Below are 18,801 nucleotides of genomic sequence, written 5' to 3'. Positions count from 1 at the left end.
TGTGTGCACACCTCAGAGTGGGAAGCTGGGCTAGTGGAGAGATGGGAACTTTGGCCGCAGGCCTGGGATCAGGTTCTGGTTTCCTCCTTTATTATTATATCCCTAATGTCTCTCATAGCCCCTGGCACCGAGTAGACACTCAATAAGTATTGTGAACCAATGGAATCTGGCAAGTGATTTACTCTTTCTAAGCCCCGGATTCCTTACCTGTAAACTGGGAATACCTACTTTGTAGGCGTGTGGTCAGAACTAGAGAAGAGTTACGTGGAGAGTCTACTTAGTGCCTGGTACCGTGGGTGATTGAAGGAATGTTAGCTTTTTCTTTTTTTTTTTTTTTTTTAATGTTATGAACTCTGAGACTAATTGGCTGGGTGGACAAAGTACTGTTTTTCTGTAGATTTCAGTCTTCTGGGAAATGGGGCTAATTTTAGCCCATTTTGCCAACCCCTAGAATTGTGGTGCAGGTTGGTCTGATTGTGTCACTTTCTTTAATGGCTTCCCATTACTCTAAATATAAAATCTATCCTCCATGGCATGATTGATAGATCTTTTGTGATGTGACCCCTGCCCACATCTCTAGCCTCAACACCCCACAGCCACCCATATCTCACACCAGCAACACTAAACGGTGTGTCCATAGTTCCCTGAACACACCATGTTTTTCCTCATCTCTGGATGGGAAACATTCATCCTGCACTGCCCTCCCGCACTTCCCTTCATCTGCCTTTTCTTCAGTGTGAATGACACTTCCTCCAGGAAGTCTTTTCTCAACATCACTACCTTTACTAGATTGAGTTAGGTGTGCCTGACTCTGCAGTCTTTCCCTGTGCGCTGGTCACATGCAGCATTGAAAATGTTTGTTTATGCATCTGTCTCTTCAAAAGAATAGCCAGGCACCTGGCCCAATACCTGGTACATAGTAGGTGCTTAACCCAATGGATGAAAAACCGAAGGAACCAGCAAGAAAATGGGTGTGAGATTATATAAACCTAAGGCTTTGTCATTAACCATATTAAGGATTGCTCTGAAAGAGACAAAATTGAATCACAGTCCTGTGGGGTCTGGCACGGCCTACCTAGGGTGGAAGCTGTGACAGGGCAGTTGTAGGTATAAAGGAGACTTCTGAGTTTCTCCTTGACCTGGAAGGTCTTCTTCACACTCACCTGAAGTGAAGGAGGGCATCTAAGGAGGAGAGGAGGTAGAAGTGGAATCATTCCCATTGTTTGAACATCTGCCTGTGCCAGGCAGGATCAACCCTCTGCATAGCTCCAGGGGTCGCATTCACTGGCAGCTACAGCTTCTCGTGAATGGTGCCCCCAGCTGTGTCGTTTAGCAGCCCTGCGGCTAGACGTTCCCTTATTTGGTCTCACTTAATTCTTACAGTGTCTCTGTGGGTTACGTGATAATCTCCCTATCATGCAGACTGGGACAGAGGCTCAGAGAAGCTATGCATCTGGTTCAAAACCTTGCAGCTTATAAGCATGGGGAGGGGGGCAGCATTTGACCCTAGGTTACTCTGGCTCCAAAGATACTGCCAGAATTACGTGTGGTGCTTTCAAAACCATCCAGAGGTAGATAGAGGCAGAGTCAGGCCTGGGGGTGGGGAATGGGAAATTGTCAGACATCAAATAAATCCACTGGAGTCCCTTACCCCAAGGGCGTCTGGCAGAGGGGCAGCCCAGGCTTCCCTCCAGCCAAACACCTGAAGGCAGGGGCGCCCCTCTGACCCTCATACAAATGTGCAGCAGGTTGCTAGCAGAGGCTCCCCTTGCCCCTAATTCAGCACCTGAGGACAGGCGAAGCCTGGTGAAATGAACAAGGGCATGCAGGAGAGGGGAGGAGAAATTCCCTTGTGTGGTAGCTTCAGTGACTCAAGCTTTCGCTCCAAAGGCCAGGAGCACATTCTCATTCTTCCAAACCTCTTGGTAAGGAAAGTAAAGTCACAGAATGGCTGTTGGAGCTCAGGTCCCTGAGTCTGATAGACCAGGGTTCGAATCTGCCACTTCCTAGCTGGGTGACCCTGGGCAAGTATCTTCACCTCTCTGAGCCTCAGGTTGTCCATCAGTTAAGTCTATTAACACCCACCTGCTGGGCTGTAGTGGGAATTAAAACGTCATGTGGGTAATTCTCGGCCCAGGGTAAGTGCTGGATAAATGGTACCATAATAGCTAACCTCAGAGGATCTACTTCTGCGGTTTTCCCATCGTGACTATGGGAGTGGGAGGGTCTTCTGAGTCAGGCAGAGAGGGGTCCAGGGTACAGTTGGCATCTTGATTCTTTCCCTCCATCCCCTGTAGTTCCTGGCGAACCACAGGAACCCCGGGACGGTACTGTTACTGCCTTTTGTTGTGTCCTGCATCAACCTGGTCATGCCTCGCTTCTACTCCATGTTCAGGCTGGTGGAGCGCTATGAGATGCCAAGGCATGAAGTCTACAGCCTCCTGATCCGGTAAGTGTGGCTATCACTCCCCACACCAGCTTCCATTTTTATGGAGGGAAATGGATGGAAGCTAGAAAGGGTTACACTCAAGTATCAAAGTTCTGTTTTCCAGAAAGAATTTCAAGAATAAAGTGTGTTTTTATGGTATGGGTTAACAGCCATGAAGTCCAAAGGGCCCTGAGGAAATACAGTTATTGAGTACATCTGCCTTTTGCTCAGAGTAATAGCTTATCTTTCCCAATTGCTCCCAGCCTGAGGATTAACATAGTTCTCAGTTATGAGATGTACAGATGGGCAGGTTGTGCACTGCACAAATGTTCTTGGCTAAGGCGTTGTGTGGGGACTGATATCATCCAGTGTTCCCATGAGTCAAACTGTGAGGCTGAGTACCCACCCACTGAATCATCCGGGAGGAACAGGTGCATTTTTGTAGTTCAGCCACCCAAATGGAAGTGGAGGGGTTGCTTTTTGGCAATTCATTGGCTGGGAAGGGGTGGCTTTTTGTGATTCCCACAAAGGCACTGTATGTGCTAGAGGTGACCCCACAGTTTAGATAAACAGAGTATAAAACTACCCAAACTGTGTCCTTATTGCTTCCTCCTGGCTAGTGCCCTGACCAGTTCCTGGTTACGGTGGTGTTTATAATGATAAGGCTGTACATGCAGATTGACTTTCTTTACTGATCAATTCCAGAGCCGTTACCTTACCGTGGCCTCTGAGATCTGGCTCCTGGCCAGCTCTCCAACTTCATTTTCTGCTTCCCCCCCTTCTTCCTCAGTGCCCCCAGCCTTACTCACCTTCTGATTGTTCACAAACATGCCAAACTGCCTACCCACCTCAGGACCTTTGCACTGGCCATTCCTTGCTCCTGGAATAGCTTATCTATGCTTATGTCTATGTTTATAGTTTCTTCATACAGATCTTAAACATTTCTGTTACCCTTAAATTTGTAACAAGCATATTTTAACACATGCATACGCATATATACACATATATGTTTTAGATCAGCAGTTAGCAAACTACAGCCTGCAGGCCCAGCCTGCCTCCCATTTTCATAAATAAAGTCTTATTGGAGTGCAGCCATGTCCAGTGGTGACATATTATCTATGGCTGCTTTCCTGCTACAACTGCAGAGTTGGGACACAGACTGCATGGCCTGCAAGGTCAAAAATATTTACTGTCTGGCCTTTCACAGAAAAAGTTCGCTGATTTCTAAGATTAATGTTTAGAGTTAATCTATATATGTATTATTCTCCTGAAGAAAAAAATCTGAGAAAGCCTTCAGTTCTACCCACCCTACATGTCTGGGTGCCTCCTTTCAACGGTTAGGAACAATTGGGATTTTGTGTGTGTGGTTAAAGAAACCATTTTAAATGTACAATTCAGGGGCATAAAACAATTTTTTTGGACATACACATTAAGTTTGACTGGCTTCTTTGCTCACCAGTGTTTGTTAAATGTATCCTACTTACAACTTCCTCGTTTTATAACAGACGATAAGACATCATTTTAGAGTAGATATCAGGATGGTCAGTACTTAGTACTGACTAAGTACTTAGAAGTACTAAGTCAGTACTAAGTACTTAGTACTGACTAAGTACTTAGAAGGTACTTCCACGTTCCCACATGTCTTTTATTTTGCCTTTCTACTTGAATGTGGGTTTGAATGGGCCAAAGACTCTGTATTCTAACTACCTCTTCTGAGGTCTGCAGGTGTTGCTTTGAGGTTTTCTGACATCTGGCATGGTCAAATAATCACCCAGCTGCCCTTTCCAGACGCTTCGTATCTGCTGTCTCTAAGCTCCGGGCATCCTCAGAACTACCACAAGCTCTGAGGAAGTCCTCTGCCAAATTTGTTTTAAACTGGGGTTTTCTCCAACCCCTTTTGATATTTTAATCTTTCTTTAATCTTTTCATATTTTTATTTCTGCTTTCTATTTTCCATAAATTCCTCTGTATTTCTGGTCTGTCCTTGGTGACTTGTTTTCCTCTGCTTTATGGGTCTTTTAGCTTTTAACTTTTCTATCGTTTCAATGGAATTTGGATAGAGAGGTGGTAGGCATGTATGCTCAGTGTGTCATTCTGATCTAATCCCTTTATCTAATTTGCATTTTTCTGATCCCAACAGCGATTCATTCTCTTTTAATATATATTAGCCCTATGTATTGCTTCATAAAATATTTAAGATCTTCTCTACACGCAGAGAAAATGAGAAAGCTCAGAAATAGACAATCATTCTGACCTATGATAAGCTTCTCTTGGCTTAGAAGAGTGTGTTTTCCAGTTTAACCTGGAGTTATACTGCAGTAAATGTATATAAAGTTGTGACACCCATTCTGATGTGTGGGGTTTTCCCACATCACTAAGCCATTCTCCACTATCAGTTGGTGTCCTATAATTTAATTCAACTCTGACACTATCTACCTGGAGATAGCGTCAGATCCCACAAGGTAAGGGCTCAGTCCCACAAGACTGCCCCCACCCCTACTTCAGATGCCAGTCGCAAATCCATGTTGTCACCCGGGCTTCTGACCGACTAGCTAGAGATGGGAGTTCCAACGAACTTCTCCTCAGGTTTGATTAGTTTGCTAGAGCGGCCCACATAATTCAGAGAAACACTTTACTTACTAGATTACTGCTTTATTATAAAAAAATATAACTCAGGGACAGCCAGGTAGAAGAGATATGTAGGGCAAGGTTTGGGGAAGGGGTGCGGAGATTCCTTGTCCTCTCAGAGATTTCCACTCTCTCCAAATATTGTCCTGTCACCAATCCAGAAGCTCTCTGAACCCCCTCCTTTTGGTTTTTTATGGAGACTTCATTACATAGACATGATTGATTAAACGATTGGCCACTGGTTGTTGAACTCAATCTCCAGCCCCTCTCCCCTCCCTGGAGTCTGAGATAGGCAAGCTGAGTTCAGACCTTCTAATCACAAGATTGGTTGTCATGGCAACCAGCCCCTAAACTTAATAGACCTCGGGGCTTCCCAACAGTCACTTCATTAATATAACAAACGGCACCTTGATAGCTCTCCTCATTTAGAAAATTCCAACGGCTTTAGGAGCTCAGTGCCAGAAAAGGGAAAGAAGACCAAACACATATTTCTTATTATAAATCACAGTTTCACTGTATACTAAGGTGTTAATCCAGTAGCTATTGAGGGTCTACTCTAGGCTAAGCACTGGGTAAGAGGTTTGGGATCTGGAGTTGAAAAGACAGATCCTGTCCCTTTCTTCACAATGTTGTCTAGCGCAATGGTTCTCTACTTTTAGCATGCACCAGAATTACCTGGAGGGATTGCTGGGCCCCAACCCCAGAGTTTCTGATTCAGCAGATCCGGGTTGGGGCCAGAAAGTGTGCCTTTCTAACAAGTTTACAGATGCTACTGCTGGTCTGGGGACCACACTTTGAGAATCACTGCTCTAGTGGTGCATGATTCTTGACACACCAAGGCTGAAGACTTCTTAAAACCAGAAGATATTGATTTAGGCAAAGTGACTGGGTTTAAGACCTCAGGCTGTTAAATCAGATGGTCCTCGGTTTGAACCTTTGCCATCCCCCTAAACAGTGTGATCTCATACAAGTTATTTCATCTCTCTGCCTTTCAGTTTCCTCATCGGTAAGATAGGCATAAGATACCATCTACCTGATGATAGAGTTGTAAAGGTTAAGAGGGATGATTTGATAAAGTGCTTAGCATGTTTACTGTCCATGGTAGCACCCGATGAATAGTATGTATATGTACTACTATTGCAGTGAGAAATGAAATCATGTAGTTTGTATAAGGTGTATCAGTCAGAATAAATGGGGTGAAACTGTGGTAACAAATATCCCCCACCTCGAGCTTTCAGTGGTCTAGAATACAAATGTTTATTTCTTGTCCATGCTACATGCCCATTGTGGATTGGCAGGGGATTTCTGCTCATGTTAGTCACTCAGGGGTCCAGGCTGAGATTGCAGCAACCATCTCAAATACTTCTGATTGTCATTCCAGAGGGAAGACAGTGAGTCTTGAAGAGCCTCACTGGCATTTAAATGCTCTAGTCTAGAAGTGACACAAAATGACATACATCATTTCTGCTCACAACTCATTTGCCAGATCTAGCCATATAGCCCCACTCAACCACAGGGGGGCAGGAATTTCCATCCTACTGTATACCCCAAAGGAAATATTGGCAAACAGCACTGATGACTGCTGTGGAGGGTAATGGTAGTTGTTTTCACTTCTGTTTTTTAGAAACATCCTTCTGAAATTATCAATCGTTGGAATTCTTTGTTACTATTGGATCAACACTGTGGCCCTGGCTGGTGAAGAGGTGAGATTTCCATGCTGTTTTGCCTTAAGCTTGCCTTTGACCGCCAGGGAGGAAGTGAGTTTCTCAAGAGCTTCTGCTTATGGTATTAGAGCAGATATCATGTTATTTTTCCATCCATCTGTCCATCTACTTATCCATCTATTCATCTAATCATCCATCAATTCTTCCATCCATCCTTCCATCCATCCTTGGGCTGTACACCTGAAACTTTCCTCATTCAGCCAAATCTAAAAGCTCTCAATCCATCAGCTCATAGCACTGACTTCCTACAGAGGTAGCTAACCACCAGTTTCATAAGCTGATTAATTCAACCTTCCCGTTTGTGCTAGTCTGCTAAACCTCTAGGCCACTTTCTTAATCAAGAAGATATTAATTGATTTTTCATAAGGTTAATAAGCAAAAGGAGTGGAGGCATTATTAGCCATTGACACCTCCTGCTCTCCTTGGTTAAGAAACGGGATCCAGAGGGCATAGAACAAAGAAGAAAAGTGTTAAAGGGGAGAGCTAGTGAGAAGGGAAAGTTTGGGTACCTGAGGAGGGCAAGCCTTAATGGGGGAAGAAGGAACACAGGAAGAGAATAAACATTCTTGAAAACAAATTCACCCTAAAGGTGCATTTCTGTTGAGAGTGGGTCTGCTTTTCTGGGCACACAAAAACTCGGTCAAACTAAGCCACCAGCCACATTCTTATGAGCACAGGGGGCCAGGAACAGATGGGAACTAAGTGGAGACAACAGCCTCCTCCCACATCCCAAATCTTGTTTGCCTTCCAGTGTTGGGAAACCCTCATTGGCCAAGAAATCTACCGGCTCCTTCTCATGGATTTTGTGTTCTCTTTAACTGATTCCTTCCTGGGGGAGTTCCTGAGGAGGTAAATATTTGTTTGTCTCCGAGTAATTATATCTGACGTTGTAACCAGAGCCATAGTCCTGGCTGAGCATGAAGTGTGGGTCCCTTCTGTACTCTAAGTGTATGTTGTTCTAAGTCTGCCTATTGTCCTTTGAAATATTGTTTTCTTCTGAATTAACTGAAATTTCATCTTGACCTGACAGTCCTGTTGTCAAAGTTCATTTAGTTCAATTGGCCCTATGCAATCTCCTGAGAAAGTTCTAGAAATTAAACACAGAAACAGAGAGTCATTTGAAATCTTATCCACAATAGACCATTTTAATATTCTAGTCTATGTATATTCCTCCAGATTTGTCTATGCACTGCTTTGTGTGTGTGTATACTATATAATTTTCAAAGACAAAAATGGGGTCACACTGCAAAATCGCCATGGAGTTTGCTCTTACTAATTCTGTCAGTAGGCCTTGTCATCTTTCCATGCCTGTACCTATAGATTTATCTCATTGCTTTCATTGAATTTAATTAATGCACGAATTTTTATTTTAGACTCCAGGTGTGCAGGATTAGGGCAATGTCATCACTGGCCCATGTGTGGTCCTCTTATTTATTCATTTATTTTATAATAATATTATGAGCATCTCATTCCTAATAGACATTTACTTATTTTTGCAAGTTGCCCTAGTGATAAGATGGCATGGCACAATACTGATTCCTTCCTCAGGGGGTAGGTTGAAAGCCAAATTTCGTCACTCAGTTTGCCCAAATTCACTTTTAGTTCAGCCTCTGTCCAGGGTCTGGACATAAAGGTGAGAAGTTTTTTTTTGTTGTTTTGTTTATTTTTTACAACAGTTTTTTACTGGCAATTCCTCCGTAAGAAAAAAAATCAAAGTGGTCTCAAGTTTCTTCAGAATAAATGGGGACGTAGGTTCCTCCTTGTGGACTTAGAAAACAGGGAAACACCATTAACTCAATAGCAGTAACTGAAAGCTGAAAAATTTTGTTTATTTGGCTTGAGAGTGCTGAGTTTGGTCCCTGAAAAAAAAGGTTTAACAAGCAAAAGGTGGTATAAACGAGATAATAGTTGGGATAATTTAAATAATTATCTTATTTAAATAATGCCTATTTAAATTCATAATTAATTATCTGTTTAAATAGTAGTTGGGATAATTTAAATAATGTTCTCTAGAATTTTTTTTTTTTTTTTTTTGCGGTACGCGGGCCTCTCGCTATTGTGGCCCCTCCCATTGCGGAGCACAGGCTCCAGACGTGCTGGCTCAGCGGCCATGGCTCACGGGCCCAGCCGCTCCGCAGCATGTGGGATCTTCCCGGACCGGGGCACGAACCCGTGTCCCCTGCATCGGCTGGCGGACTCTCAACCACTGCACCACCAGGGAAGCCCCTCTAGAAATTTTTTTGAACCACTTTAGCAGTACCTCCATTCGAATGCATTGTGTTAATTCCATTTTCCCTCAATTATTTCTTCAAAAACATGCTCATACTTGGAATTTTCAGAAATTTGCAAGGGAACTTATGACTTTATTCCAAACTGGTGAGGATCTGTCCTCCTTTTTCAATTGTGAGGAATCTTTTGAAAGAGGGAGTTGATGGTTTGGGTACTAAACTCATTACATTTTCACAGAATCATTGGGATGCGGCTTATCACAAGTCTTGGCCTACAGGAGTTTGACATTGCCAGGAATGTCCTAGAACTGATCTACTCACAAACTCTGGTGTGGTAAGTTTTGACAATCTTTGGCTTGCCCAGTGGTTCCAGCCCGACTGTGGACTAGGCGTTTTGGTGGCAATGCCCAGAATTTCAAAGCTGCATAGGTGATACCAAATCCAGCCAGTCTGAGAACCATGAATTCATGTCCCAGACTGTTCTTTTCCTTTATGAGGACTTCAGCCAAGAATCAACATAGAGCAGGGATTCCTAACCTGGAGGGCCCTGGGCCGTATCCAGCCTGCAAGTGTGTTTTTCTTGTCCGATGCAGTGCTTTTTCTAAAAATTTGAATTAACCACCAGTATTTAAGAATCAGGGGATTTCACATAAAATTTAAAATTTTTGACTTCTCGCCAAAAAAGGAAAGATCTAGATCATCTCCCATTATGGTAACAATTGGCTGGGCCTTGAGCTGGGGTGAGTGGTTCCAGTTTGCTGCAGACCCACCTTGAACTATTGTCTCCCCAGTATTGATTTGCCATTTCTTGTTGCCCTTATGCTGTCAGTTTTTTTATGGTAGAAAACTTTACTTTGTATTGATATCTCAACAGAACTGGGAAAATAAAGGCAGAGAAAGTTGCCTTACACTTGATCTGCTTCACTCCCTGGTGGTGGGGCCCTGGTGGGACCTCTGGAGCCTTTGGGGTTTGCCACCTCAATTTTGGCAATTGTGCATGCGTGCATGTGCATGTGTGTGTGCGCATGTGTGTGTGAGCATGCATGTGTGTTTTGAGGATAGCCAGCTAGTTGCATCAAATTTTTGACAAGTTCACCTAGAAACTCAAAGCAATAGCCAATGACTATTTTTATTTATTTATTTTAACATGATGTAGCTAATGCCAGAATTCTGCATGACATATTACGTTGCCAGGTTCCATCTTTTGGGGGGTTGCTAATCTGAAAGTAGGGGATTTGGAGTTGAACAAACTTGGATTCTGGGGCTGGCTCTTCTACTCACTGAGGTCACTGAGCTTCTCTGAGCCTCAGTCTCCTCATCTGTCAAATGCACATAATAATAGCTACCTTTGAATTGTGTTGAGGATTAAATCAGATGATACAAGAAAACTGCTTTGCAATCTCCAACGTGCCATACAACTGTAAAGTGCTTTATTTTCCAGCTCTTTAAAGTTGCCCCGGGTGATTTGGCTATCTGCAAATACCTCACTAATGTCAATGAATTTATTTTTGGAGGTGGTGAGGACTTTTTCTTTGTGTAGTTTAGGTGATGCATTTGCACACTGCCAGGTCACCCACTGGCAACTGGGCAGTTTACAAAGGCCTTTTACTCACATTATCTCAATGAACAGGATGCCGTTGGGCAAATAACATAAACTCTCTCTAAACCTTGGTTTTCTAATCTGTCAATGGGGGCGATGCTCGTACCTACTTCACGGGGTTTTGGTAAGGATTAAATGAGAAAATGTATGCATTAAGTGCTTAGCGAGTAACTGATTCAGAAATGTTTATAAGTAGGGATATTACATGGCTGTTGTTATCCTTAAGGGCTCTTTTTAAAAAATTGTTGTAAAAAACACATAACATAAAATTTACCGTCTTAACCACTGGTAGGTGTACAGTTCAGTAGTGTTACATACATTCACATTACTGTGTAACCAATCTCCAGAACTTTTTCACCTTGCAAAATTGAAACTCTGTACCCATTAAACAACAACTCCCCATTCCCTCTCCCCTCCAGCCCCTGGCAACCAGCACTCTACTTTCTGTTTCTTTGAGTTTGACTAGTCCAGATACTTCATATAAGCGGACTCACATAGAATGTATCTTTCTGTGACTCGTTTATTTCACTTAGCATAATGTCCTCCAGATTCATCCATACAGCATGTGTTAGTTAGAATTTCCTTCCTTTGTAAGGTTGAATAATACTCCATTGCGTGTATGTACCACATTTTGTTAATCCATTCATCTGCCAGTGGACACCAGGGTTACTTATGCTTTTTAGCTATTGTGAATAATTCTACTATGAATATGGGTGTACAAATATATCTTTGAGACCCTGTTTTCAATCCTTTTTGATATATACACAGAAGTGGAATCGCTGGATTGTATGGTACTTATGAGCACTCAAATTTTTTGTTGTTTAATAAGTAATGCGGGTAAGTCATCTGATTCAGTATCCAGGTTTTTGAATCCTAGAGGCTGAGCCCTCATACTATTGACCATTTGACAGATTCCCAAGGGAAGTGTTAACTTCGAGGCGGGAAAGCTTACAATGAGATGCTCGTTATTCTGGGCCTTTAAGGTTTTTGTTAATAAATCATAAATAAGCACAATCGGAAACACACATATCTTTTCCTTTCTCCATGGCAATTATAGATTTAATCTCTGTGGGTTTTAGGAGAATATTGCCTTTGATGATGAGCTTTAAAAGAAGATAATAGAGTGAGAGAAATTGAGTGTATGTTAGGGGTGATGGTAGAAAATGAGGTGAGGAAAATGTTTCCCAAACTTTAGTCTTTTGTACACCAGCCTGCCTATTTTTTGGGCATATCTATCTATCACCTGTACTGTTTTTGACTTAATATTATCTTTTAAATTGTTTGCCTTTTAAAAATTTAAATATATTTTTAATGAGTCCTTATCATCATCAATGGAAAATCATATCATTTGACAGAAATTGCAAGTAATTTGAAAAATAAAATCAATCCCATCACAAAAAGTCATTAAATTCTAGCTAGGGCTTCCCTGGTGGCGCAGTGGTTGAGAGTCCACCTGCCGATGCAGGGGACACGGGTTCGTGCCCCGGTCCGGGAAGATCCCACATGCCGCGGAGCAGCTGGGCCCTGGCTTCTGAGCCTGTGCGTCCGGAGCCTGTGCTTCGCAGCGGGAGAGGCCACGACAGTGAGAGGCCCGCGTACCGCTAAAAAAAAAAAAAAAAAAAAAAAAAAAATTCTAGCTAGATGCTGCTGTCTGTCAAGGCTCTCAGTCTAAAGGCTGCTTCTTTTTTTAAAGAAATGGAGGTTGGCAAGTGTTAGGACTTAAGGACATTCGAGCACCAAACTGAGATTTTTTTTTTCTTTCGGCCTCAGAAGCACTGGGGAGAGCTGAGTAACTCGATGCCGTTTAATGCCTGTCCCTGCAGGACCTCAGGCCTTCTTGAACGCCAAAGGGGGAGGAGGAATTCACGTCCCACATGTGGGACACCTGGATTAGGGCTGGCTGAAGGCCTCTGGTGGTTTAATTGATGGCTGTGTGGGTAGCATTCTCTGCAAAGTCTCTTTTCCAGAGCTGTGGATACTGTGCATGGTGGGACTTGCCTACTTTGCTGGGCTGGAATCAGGCTCCCTCTGTATGAGTTTTCTAGGGTGGCTACAACAAAGTGCCACAGACCGGGTGGCTTAAACCACACACATTTATTTTCTCACAATTCTGGAGGCTCGAAATCCAAGATCAAGGTGTTGGCAGGGTTGGTTTCGTCTGAGGCCTCTGTCCTTGGCCTGTAGATGGTGCCTTCTCCCTGTGTCCTCACCTGGTCTTCTTCCCTCTGTATGAGTCTGTTAGGGCCCACATGAGGTTAGTGGCCTCATTTTACCTTAATTATCTCCTTAAAGGCCTTATCTCCAAATACAGTAGCATTCTGAGGTACTGGGTTAGGACTTCAACATATGAGTTTCGGAGGGACAGAACTCAGCCCATAACACCCTCTTTCCCTGCCCTCCGCACAGATTCCCTGTGTCTCCCCTGATCTCTGACACTCATCCCCTTTCTCTCATAGGATTGGAACCTTCTTCTGCCCTCTGCTGCCCCTTATCCAAATGATGACTCTTTTCATCATGTTTTACGTCAAAAATGTGAGTCAGTCTGAAGGTGGAACCATTCGGCTTTTCTCAGCCCCATGTGACCCTGTGGTGGCTGGAATTGGGTGTGGGGGCTGCTGGGAAAGGTGTCAGGGAGCTGGTGTCTAGCTGGGGTCCCTCTGGCCTGCTTCTCCGGCTACAGAAGGGAGGTGACGGCTTCTCTCTCTTCAGATCAGCCTCATGATGAATTTCCAGCCCCTGAGCAAAGCCTGGCGGGCCTCACAGATGATGACTGTCTTCATCTTTTTGCTGTTTTTCCCGTCCTTCACCGGGGTCCTGTGCACCCTGGCCATCACCATCTGGAGGTAGGAGATGGCAGCCTTGGGGTGGGTGCGTGTTTTACCATTCTTCAGGTATGGTGAGGCCAGCAGATCAGGAGACGACTGCCACTGAAAAAATAATTTGTTATAGTCACAGACCCCAAAGGGAGGGGGCACATCACACCGTGGGTGGGTCACATGGGGAGGCACAAGGGTCCATCAGAGGCAGAGGGAGAGAGCAGTCAACGTGGTCAAAAGTCTTTATTGTGGTTTCGGTGGGGAGGAAAGGGAAAGGCAGGGTTAGCGTGCTTAGGAGGGGTGAGTTTGAATAATCTCAGCAGGCTCTGGGGTATAGGGACCCTCTGGAGTTAGCTGGTATGTGACCCTGGGGTGATGGGGGCAGAGGAACAGGGCCCAGAGTGTAAGCACTTGAGAGAGGAGGTGGAGGTGGGATGGGGGCTCAGGTTTGCATATGAAAGGCATGCTTTGTAGGCTAGCCCTGGGAAAGGCAGTCTCTGCAGGATCAGTAAGGCCCCAGATGTCACAGGTCAGAATAAAAAGACATGCTTCATTCAGTGTTTAACCCAAGTTGCCTTGGTAACCAACAGATGCTACAACCAAGGGAGGCAATATATCCAAGTTGGGTCACCACCCGCCAGGTGCCCAGTCTTGATGGCACAGCTTCCTTACTTCCTTCAAGTTCTGCAGCTTCCCAGCTGGGGAGAAGGCAGCTCTCCACATGCAGAACAGAACTTCCTCTAATGAACTGAAAGGCCCTGTCTGGTCAGGCTCCCTCTTACCTCTCCAACCTCACCCCCATGGCTCCATCCTACTCCAGCCTCAAGGCTCTCAGTCTGTTCCTGGGACCCTGGGAGCCTCTCCTCACATGGGATGGGGCTACATCTTTGAATTGCTCTCCCCAGTCCCTTTGCTTGGTGGCCTTCCTTCCACCCTCATCTCAAAAGTCCTCTTGAAGACCTGACTTTCACCACCATCCTCGTCTTCTGTCAGCAACCCCCTCCTCTCTCTCTCTCTCAGGGTGGTTTCCTTTGTTCGTTCCCTAGTTCGTGTCAGAAATGCCTCTGAATCTTTGTTTAATTGCATGCTCATTGCTTGACCATCTTTCCCACTAGAACCTGGGAGGGCAGGTATCATGTCTGTCTTGTTTACTGTGGACTCTCCAGGGCTTAGTGTCTAGCACAGAGCCTGGTACTGATCTCGAGGAGACGGCAGTGAGCGTTGGCTTGAAGCAGGATCTTAGTTCCCTGCCCAGGACTTGAACCTGGGTAGCCTGGCTGAAAACCAGGAATCCTAGCTGCTAGACCAGCGAGGGCTAGAGGCTAGAAGCAAAGTTCCCCTGGCTCTTGCCCCGTTTGAAAGCAAGAATATTTCAAGGAGGCAAAAACTGTAAAAACAGGTACAAAGTTTATTATTAGAGACACAGCACAGCAAGTGGGAGAGCACACAGGGAAACAGTTTTTTAAATTTAAGACAGAAGCAAGGCAGAGATACACACCTGGAGAGAAAAGGGTGTGGGTGTCCTCCCTAATGAGGAGGAATGCAGTAAAGAGGCGGTTAGGTCATTTATATAGAGCAGTTCTTGCACAACTTTTAGCCAAGATGGATTCCAGCGCAGAGGCCTGTGGGAGGCTTGGCATCACCTATTATGGGGTGGAGTCCCCTCCTTTTTAACCCCAAGGAGTCTTTCTGTGCATATGTAGTCAGGGAGGTCTCCGTGACCTCAAGAATCAGAAATATGTGTTCTCTTTATCTGGGCAGGACTCAGCTCCTCTCTGCCCCTGCCATTACTGTTAAAGTGTCCACTGGAGACAAAGTCCAGCTATTCACCCTGTTCCTGTTGTTATTTCTATCTGGAAGTATAGAAAGGAAACTGGCTTGTAAATGTCTAACCTGGAGCCCATCTATCTCCTGCCTCAGTACAAGGGCAGTAAACCTTTGTAGAATGAATGAGCAACTGAACACACAACAAGGGAGTTGATTTTTAGGATACTCGTGGAACTGGAACCATGAGGGTCTCAGCGGCTTCAGGGCAGGCTCCTCTGTTGTGTGATGTCCTTGACTCTCTCGCCGTGTTTACTCTCTTTTCTCTCTTCCTGACCAGTTCCTTGTTGCCTTCTAGTTTCTGCTTGTTCACAACAACTGACTTCATGTGGCCATTATTACCACAACTCCAGCTTCCCTAGATTACAGCCTCCCATCTTTGTATTTCTTAGTTCAAGTTCCTAAGGAAGAGAGTCTGATCGTCCCAGTTCATTTCTTTGTGCCAGGATACCACTGAGGCCTCTGCCTGGTCTTTGGATTGGTTACGGTTGGATCAGGTGATACCCCTGTCCAAGAGCTGGTCCTTGGAGTGCAGGTCATGAAAACAAAACACACTAGCTGGGGCTAGGAGCGACAGGGTTTCCTTTGCAGGGGGATGTGGGTGGAGCAGGTAAGAATTGCTGGTTCCATGTTCAGAGCCCAGAAATGACTGGGCTATTCTAGAATAAACTATACCTGAGTCTGGCACTAGAGATGCTTCTCTGTCCCCTTTTTTATCAGATTGAAACCTTCAGCTGACTGTGGCCCGTTTCGAGGTCTGCCCTTCTTCATTGAGTCCATCTACAGGTGGATTGACACCCTGAGTCAAAGTCGCAGCTACCTGTGGGTTGTTTGGATCTACCAGAACCTCGTCGGCAGCGTGCACTTCTTCTTCATCCTCACCCTCATTGTATTGTAATTGGGGGCCCTTGGAAAACTAGGGGGGGAAATACCTCATCTACACGTCATGTGGGCAGCCGAGGGCTGTTTGGTGGGAAGGCAAAGACTACAGTGGGGCTCAGTGTTCTGGGTCATCCCGACTCTGCCCTTGAGTTTTTCTACAAGTTATTTAATATCTTCTTATCATTTTGGGGGGGGTCTGTTTTTTTGTTTTTTTTTTTGCGGTACGCGGGCCTCTCACTGTTGTGGCCTCTCCCGTTGCGGAGCACAGGCTCCGGTGGCCATGGCTCACGGGCCCAGCCACTCCGCGGCATGCGGGATCCCCCTTGACCGGGGCACGAACCCGTGTCCCCCGCATCGGCAGGCAGACTCCCAACCACTGCGCCACCAGGGAAGCCCTGCCATTCTTTCTTTTCTTCTCTTCCAGAATCATCACTTACCTTTACTGGCAGATCACAGAGGGAAGGAAGATTATGATCAGACTGCTCCATGAACAGATCATTAACGTGAGTCCCATTGGATCCCTTTGTTATTCTCCCCTCCTTTTTAACATTTGGTAATGGAAATTTTCAAACACTGTCCAAAATAGAGAATAGTACAATGAACCTTCCCACCACCTAGCCCTGACAACCATTAACCTTTGCATACTCTTATGTCCTCTACACTATCTCTTTGCTGTAAATCTCGATTATTTTCAAGCAAAGTCCTAGCCTTTATATCATTTTATCTGTAGACTCTTCTATATGCCTGATACACCCTTTTAAAAAACATAACCACGGTACCAATCATCACACGTAAAAGAAAATTTAATAATTCCTTACTATCATCTTATAGTCAGTCAATGGTCAAATTTCCCCAACTGTCCCATTAAGTGTCTTTTTTTTTTTGCGGTACGCGGGCCTCTCACCGCTGTGGCCTCTCCCATTGCGGAGCACAGGTTCCGGACGCGCAGGCTCAGTGGCCATGGCTCACCGGCCCAGCCGCTCCGCAGCATGTGGGATCTTCCCGGACTGGGGCACGAACCCGTGTCCCCTGCATCGGCAGGCGGACTCTCAACCACTGCGCCACCAAGGGAAGCCCGCATTGCCTTTTTACAGCAGGATTACTCAAGTCAGAATCTGAAAAAGTGTCACATGTTGCATTTGGTTGATGTGCCGTTTACGTTTCTTTCAATCTATAGCTGTTCACACTTCCTGCTTCTCTTGCCATTTATTGTTGGAGAAACCAGGTCTTCTGTCTTGTAGTCGTTCCCACATCCTGGATATATCTGATTTGTAACCCTGTGGTGGTGTTTAGCACATTTATTTCTTTTTTCTTGTTTTTTAGCAAGTTTTAATTTATTTATTTTTGGCTGCGTTGGGTCTTCATTGCTGTGAGTGGGTTTTTCTCTAATTGCGGCGAGCGGGGGCTACTCTTCATTGCGCACGGGCTTCTCATTGTGGTGGCTTCTCTTGCTGGGGAGCAAGGGCTGTAGGCGCGCAGGCTTCAGTAGTTGTGGCGCACGGGCTTAGTGGCTCCGCGGCATGTGGAATCTTCCCGGACCAGGGCTTGAACCCGTGTCCCTGCATTGGCAGGCAGATTCTTAACCACTGCGCCACCACGGAAGTCCCGAGCACATTTATTTCTCTAACCTCTATTTTAAAATTAAAGAAACTGGGCTTCCCTGGTGGCGAAGCCAATGTCCAGGACCCTACCTGCCTAAAAATCAACCTTTCCATCATTTACTTCCCAACCCCACACCATCATTCATCCTCCATGTTTTTGTTTTTGTTTTCCTTCTTGGCAGGAGGGCAAAGACAAAATGTTCCTGATAGAAAAGTTGATCAAGCTGCAGGATATGGAGAAGAGAGCAAGCCCCACCTTGTTTACGCCGGAAAGGAGAGACGTGGAGGTGAGGCTGGAAGCCGCCTTGGGATCCCTGTGACACAGATTTGCCCTCCTGGGAAAAGTGCATCAGGAAACTAGAATCACATCAGGGCACTTCACTTTCTGTGTTTTAACATTTCTGTATTTTTTATTAAAAAAAAATAATACGCAGGCTTCCCTGGTGGCGCGGTGGTTGAGAGTCCGCCTGCTGATGCAGGGGACATGGGTTCGTGCCCCGGTCCGGGAAGATCCCACATGCCGCAGAGTGGCTGGGCCCGTGAGCCATGGCCGCTGAGCCTGCACGTCCGGAGCCTGTGCTCCGCAGTGGGAGAGGCCACAACAGTGAGAGGCCCCCGTACCACACACACACAAAAATAAATAAATAATATGCATTCACCATGTTCTATGCCTGGCCCCATTCTAGGTTCTGGGGTTATCATGGTACCACAGTAGGGCTCTACCCTCTTGGGGCTTGCCTGCATCTTTTCCATAACCCAACCAAACAGAAATATATCCCACTGAGATGAAAAATGGCTTGAAATCTCACCCCACTAGGTTAATGCTTCAGTGTATATTCTTCCAGATCTTTCCCCCAGGCATCTGCAAACAAGCATGCATCTACTAACATTCTTGTTTATTTATTTAATACAAAAAAGGGGTTATATTTTACACATAACTCCCCCTCTCCCCGCTTAATACTATATCTCAGACATTGTTTCAGTCTGTACCAACTTGGACATTTGGGTTGTTTACAGTTTGTTTTTTTTTAATACTAAAAACGATGTGTAATGAAACATTTTTTTATTAT

The 18,801-nt window shown here is 45.0% G+C and overlaps 1 protein-coding gene across 1 annotated transcript in view; it reads left to right on the top strand.

Annotated features, from left to right (window-relative positions):
- Positions 1 to 18,544, top strand: part of TMC5 (transmembrane channel like 5) — a 37,821-nt gene extending 19,277 nt beyond the window's left edge. The window contains exons 10-18 of the mRNA XM_022552264.2: positions 2,298 to 2,449; positions 6,681 to 6,759; positions 7,532 to 7,629; positions 9,247 to 9,342; positions 13,065 to 13,140; positions 13,318 to 13,451; positions 15,969 to 16,142; positions 16,555 to 16,633; positions 17,914 to 18,544. Coding sequence (XP_022407972.2) covers positions 2,298 to 2,449; positions 6,681 to 6,759; positions 7,532 to 7,629; positions 9,247 to 9,342; positions 13,065 to 13,140; positions 13,318 to 13,451; positions 15,969 to 16,142; positions 16,555 to 16,633; positions 17,914 to 18,051 — 1,026 coding nt within the window. The 3' untranslated portion in view covers positions 18,052 to 18,544. The remainder of the gene's footprint in view (positions 1 to 2,297; positions 2,450 to 6,680; positions 6,760 to 7,531; positions 7,630 to 9,246; positions 9,343 to 13,064; positions 13,141 to 13,317; positions 13,452 to 15,968; positions 16,143 to 16,554; positions 16,634 to 17,913) is intronic.
- The last annotated feature ends 257 nt before the right edge of the window (positions 18,545 to 18,801 follow it).

This window comes from Delphinapterus leucas, chromosome 15 (assembly GCF_059928025.1).
Source record: "Delphinapterus leucas isolate spDelLeu-1000000601 "Yukka" chromosome 15, BTC_Dleu_Yukka2, whole genome shotgun sequence".
Taxonomy (NCBI): Eukaryota; Metazoa; Chordata; class Mammalia; order Artiodactyla; family Monodontidae; genus Delphinapterus; species Delphinapterus leucas.
Note: the sequence above shows the minus strand (reverse complement) of the source record. Positions and strands in the feature narration are given on the sequence as shown.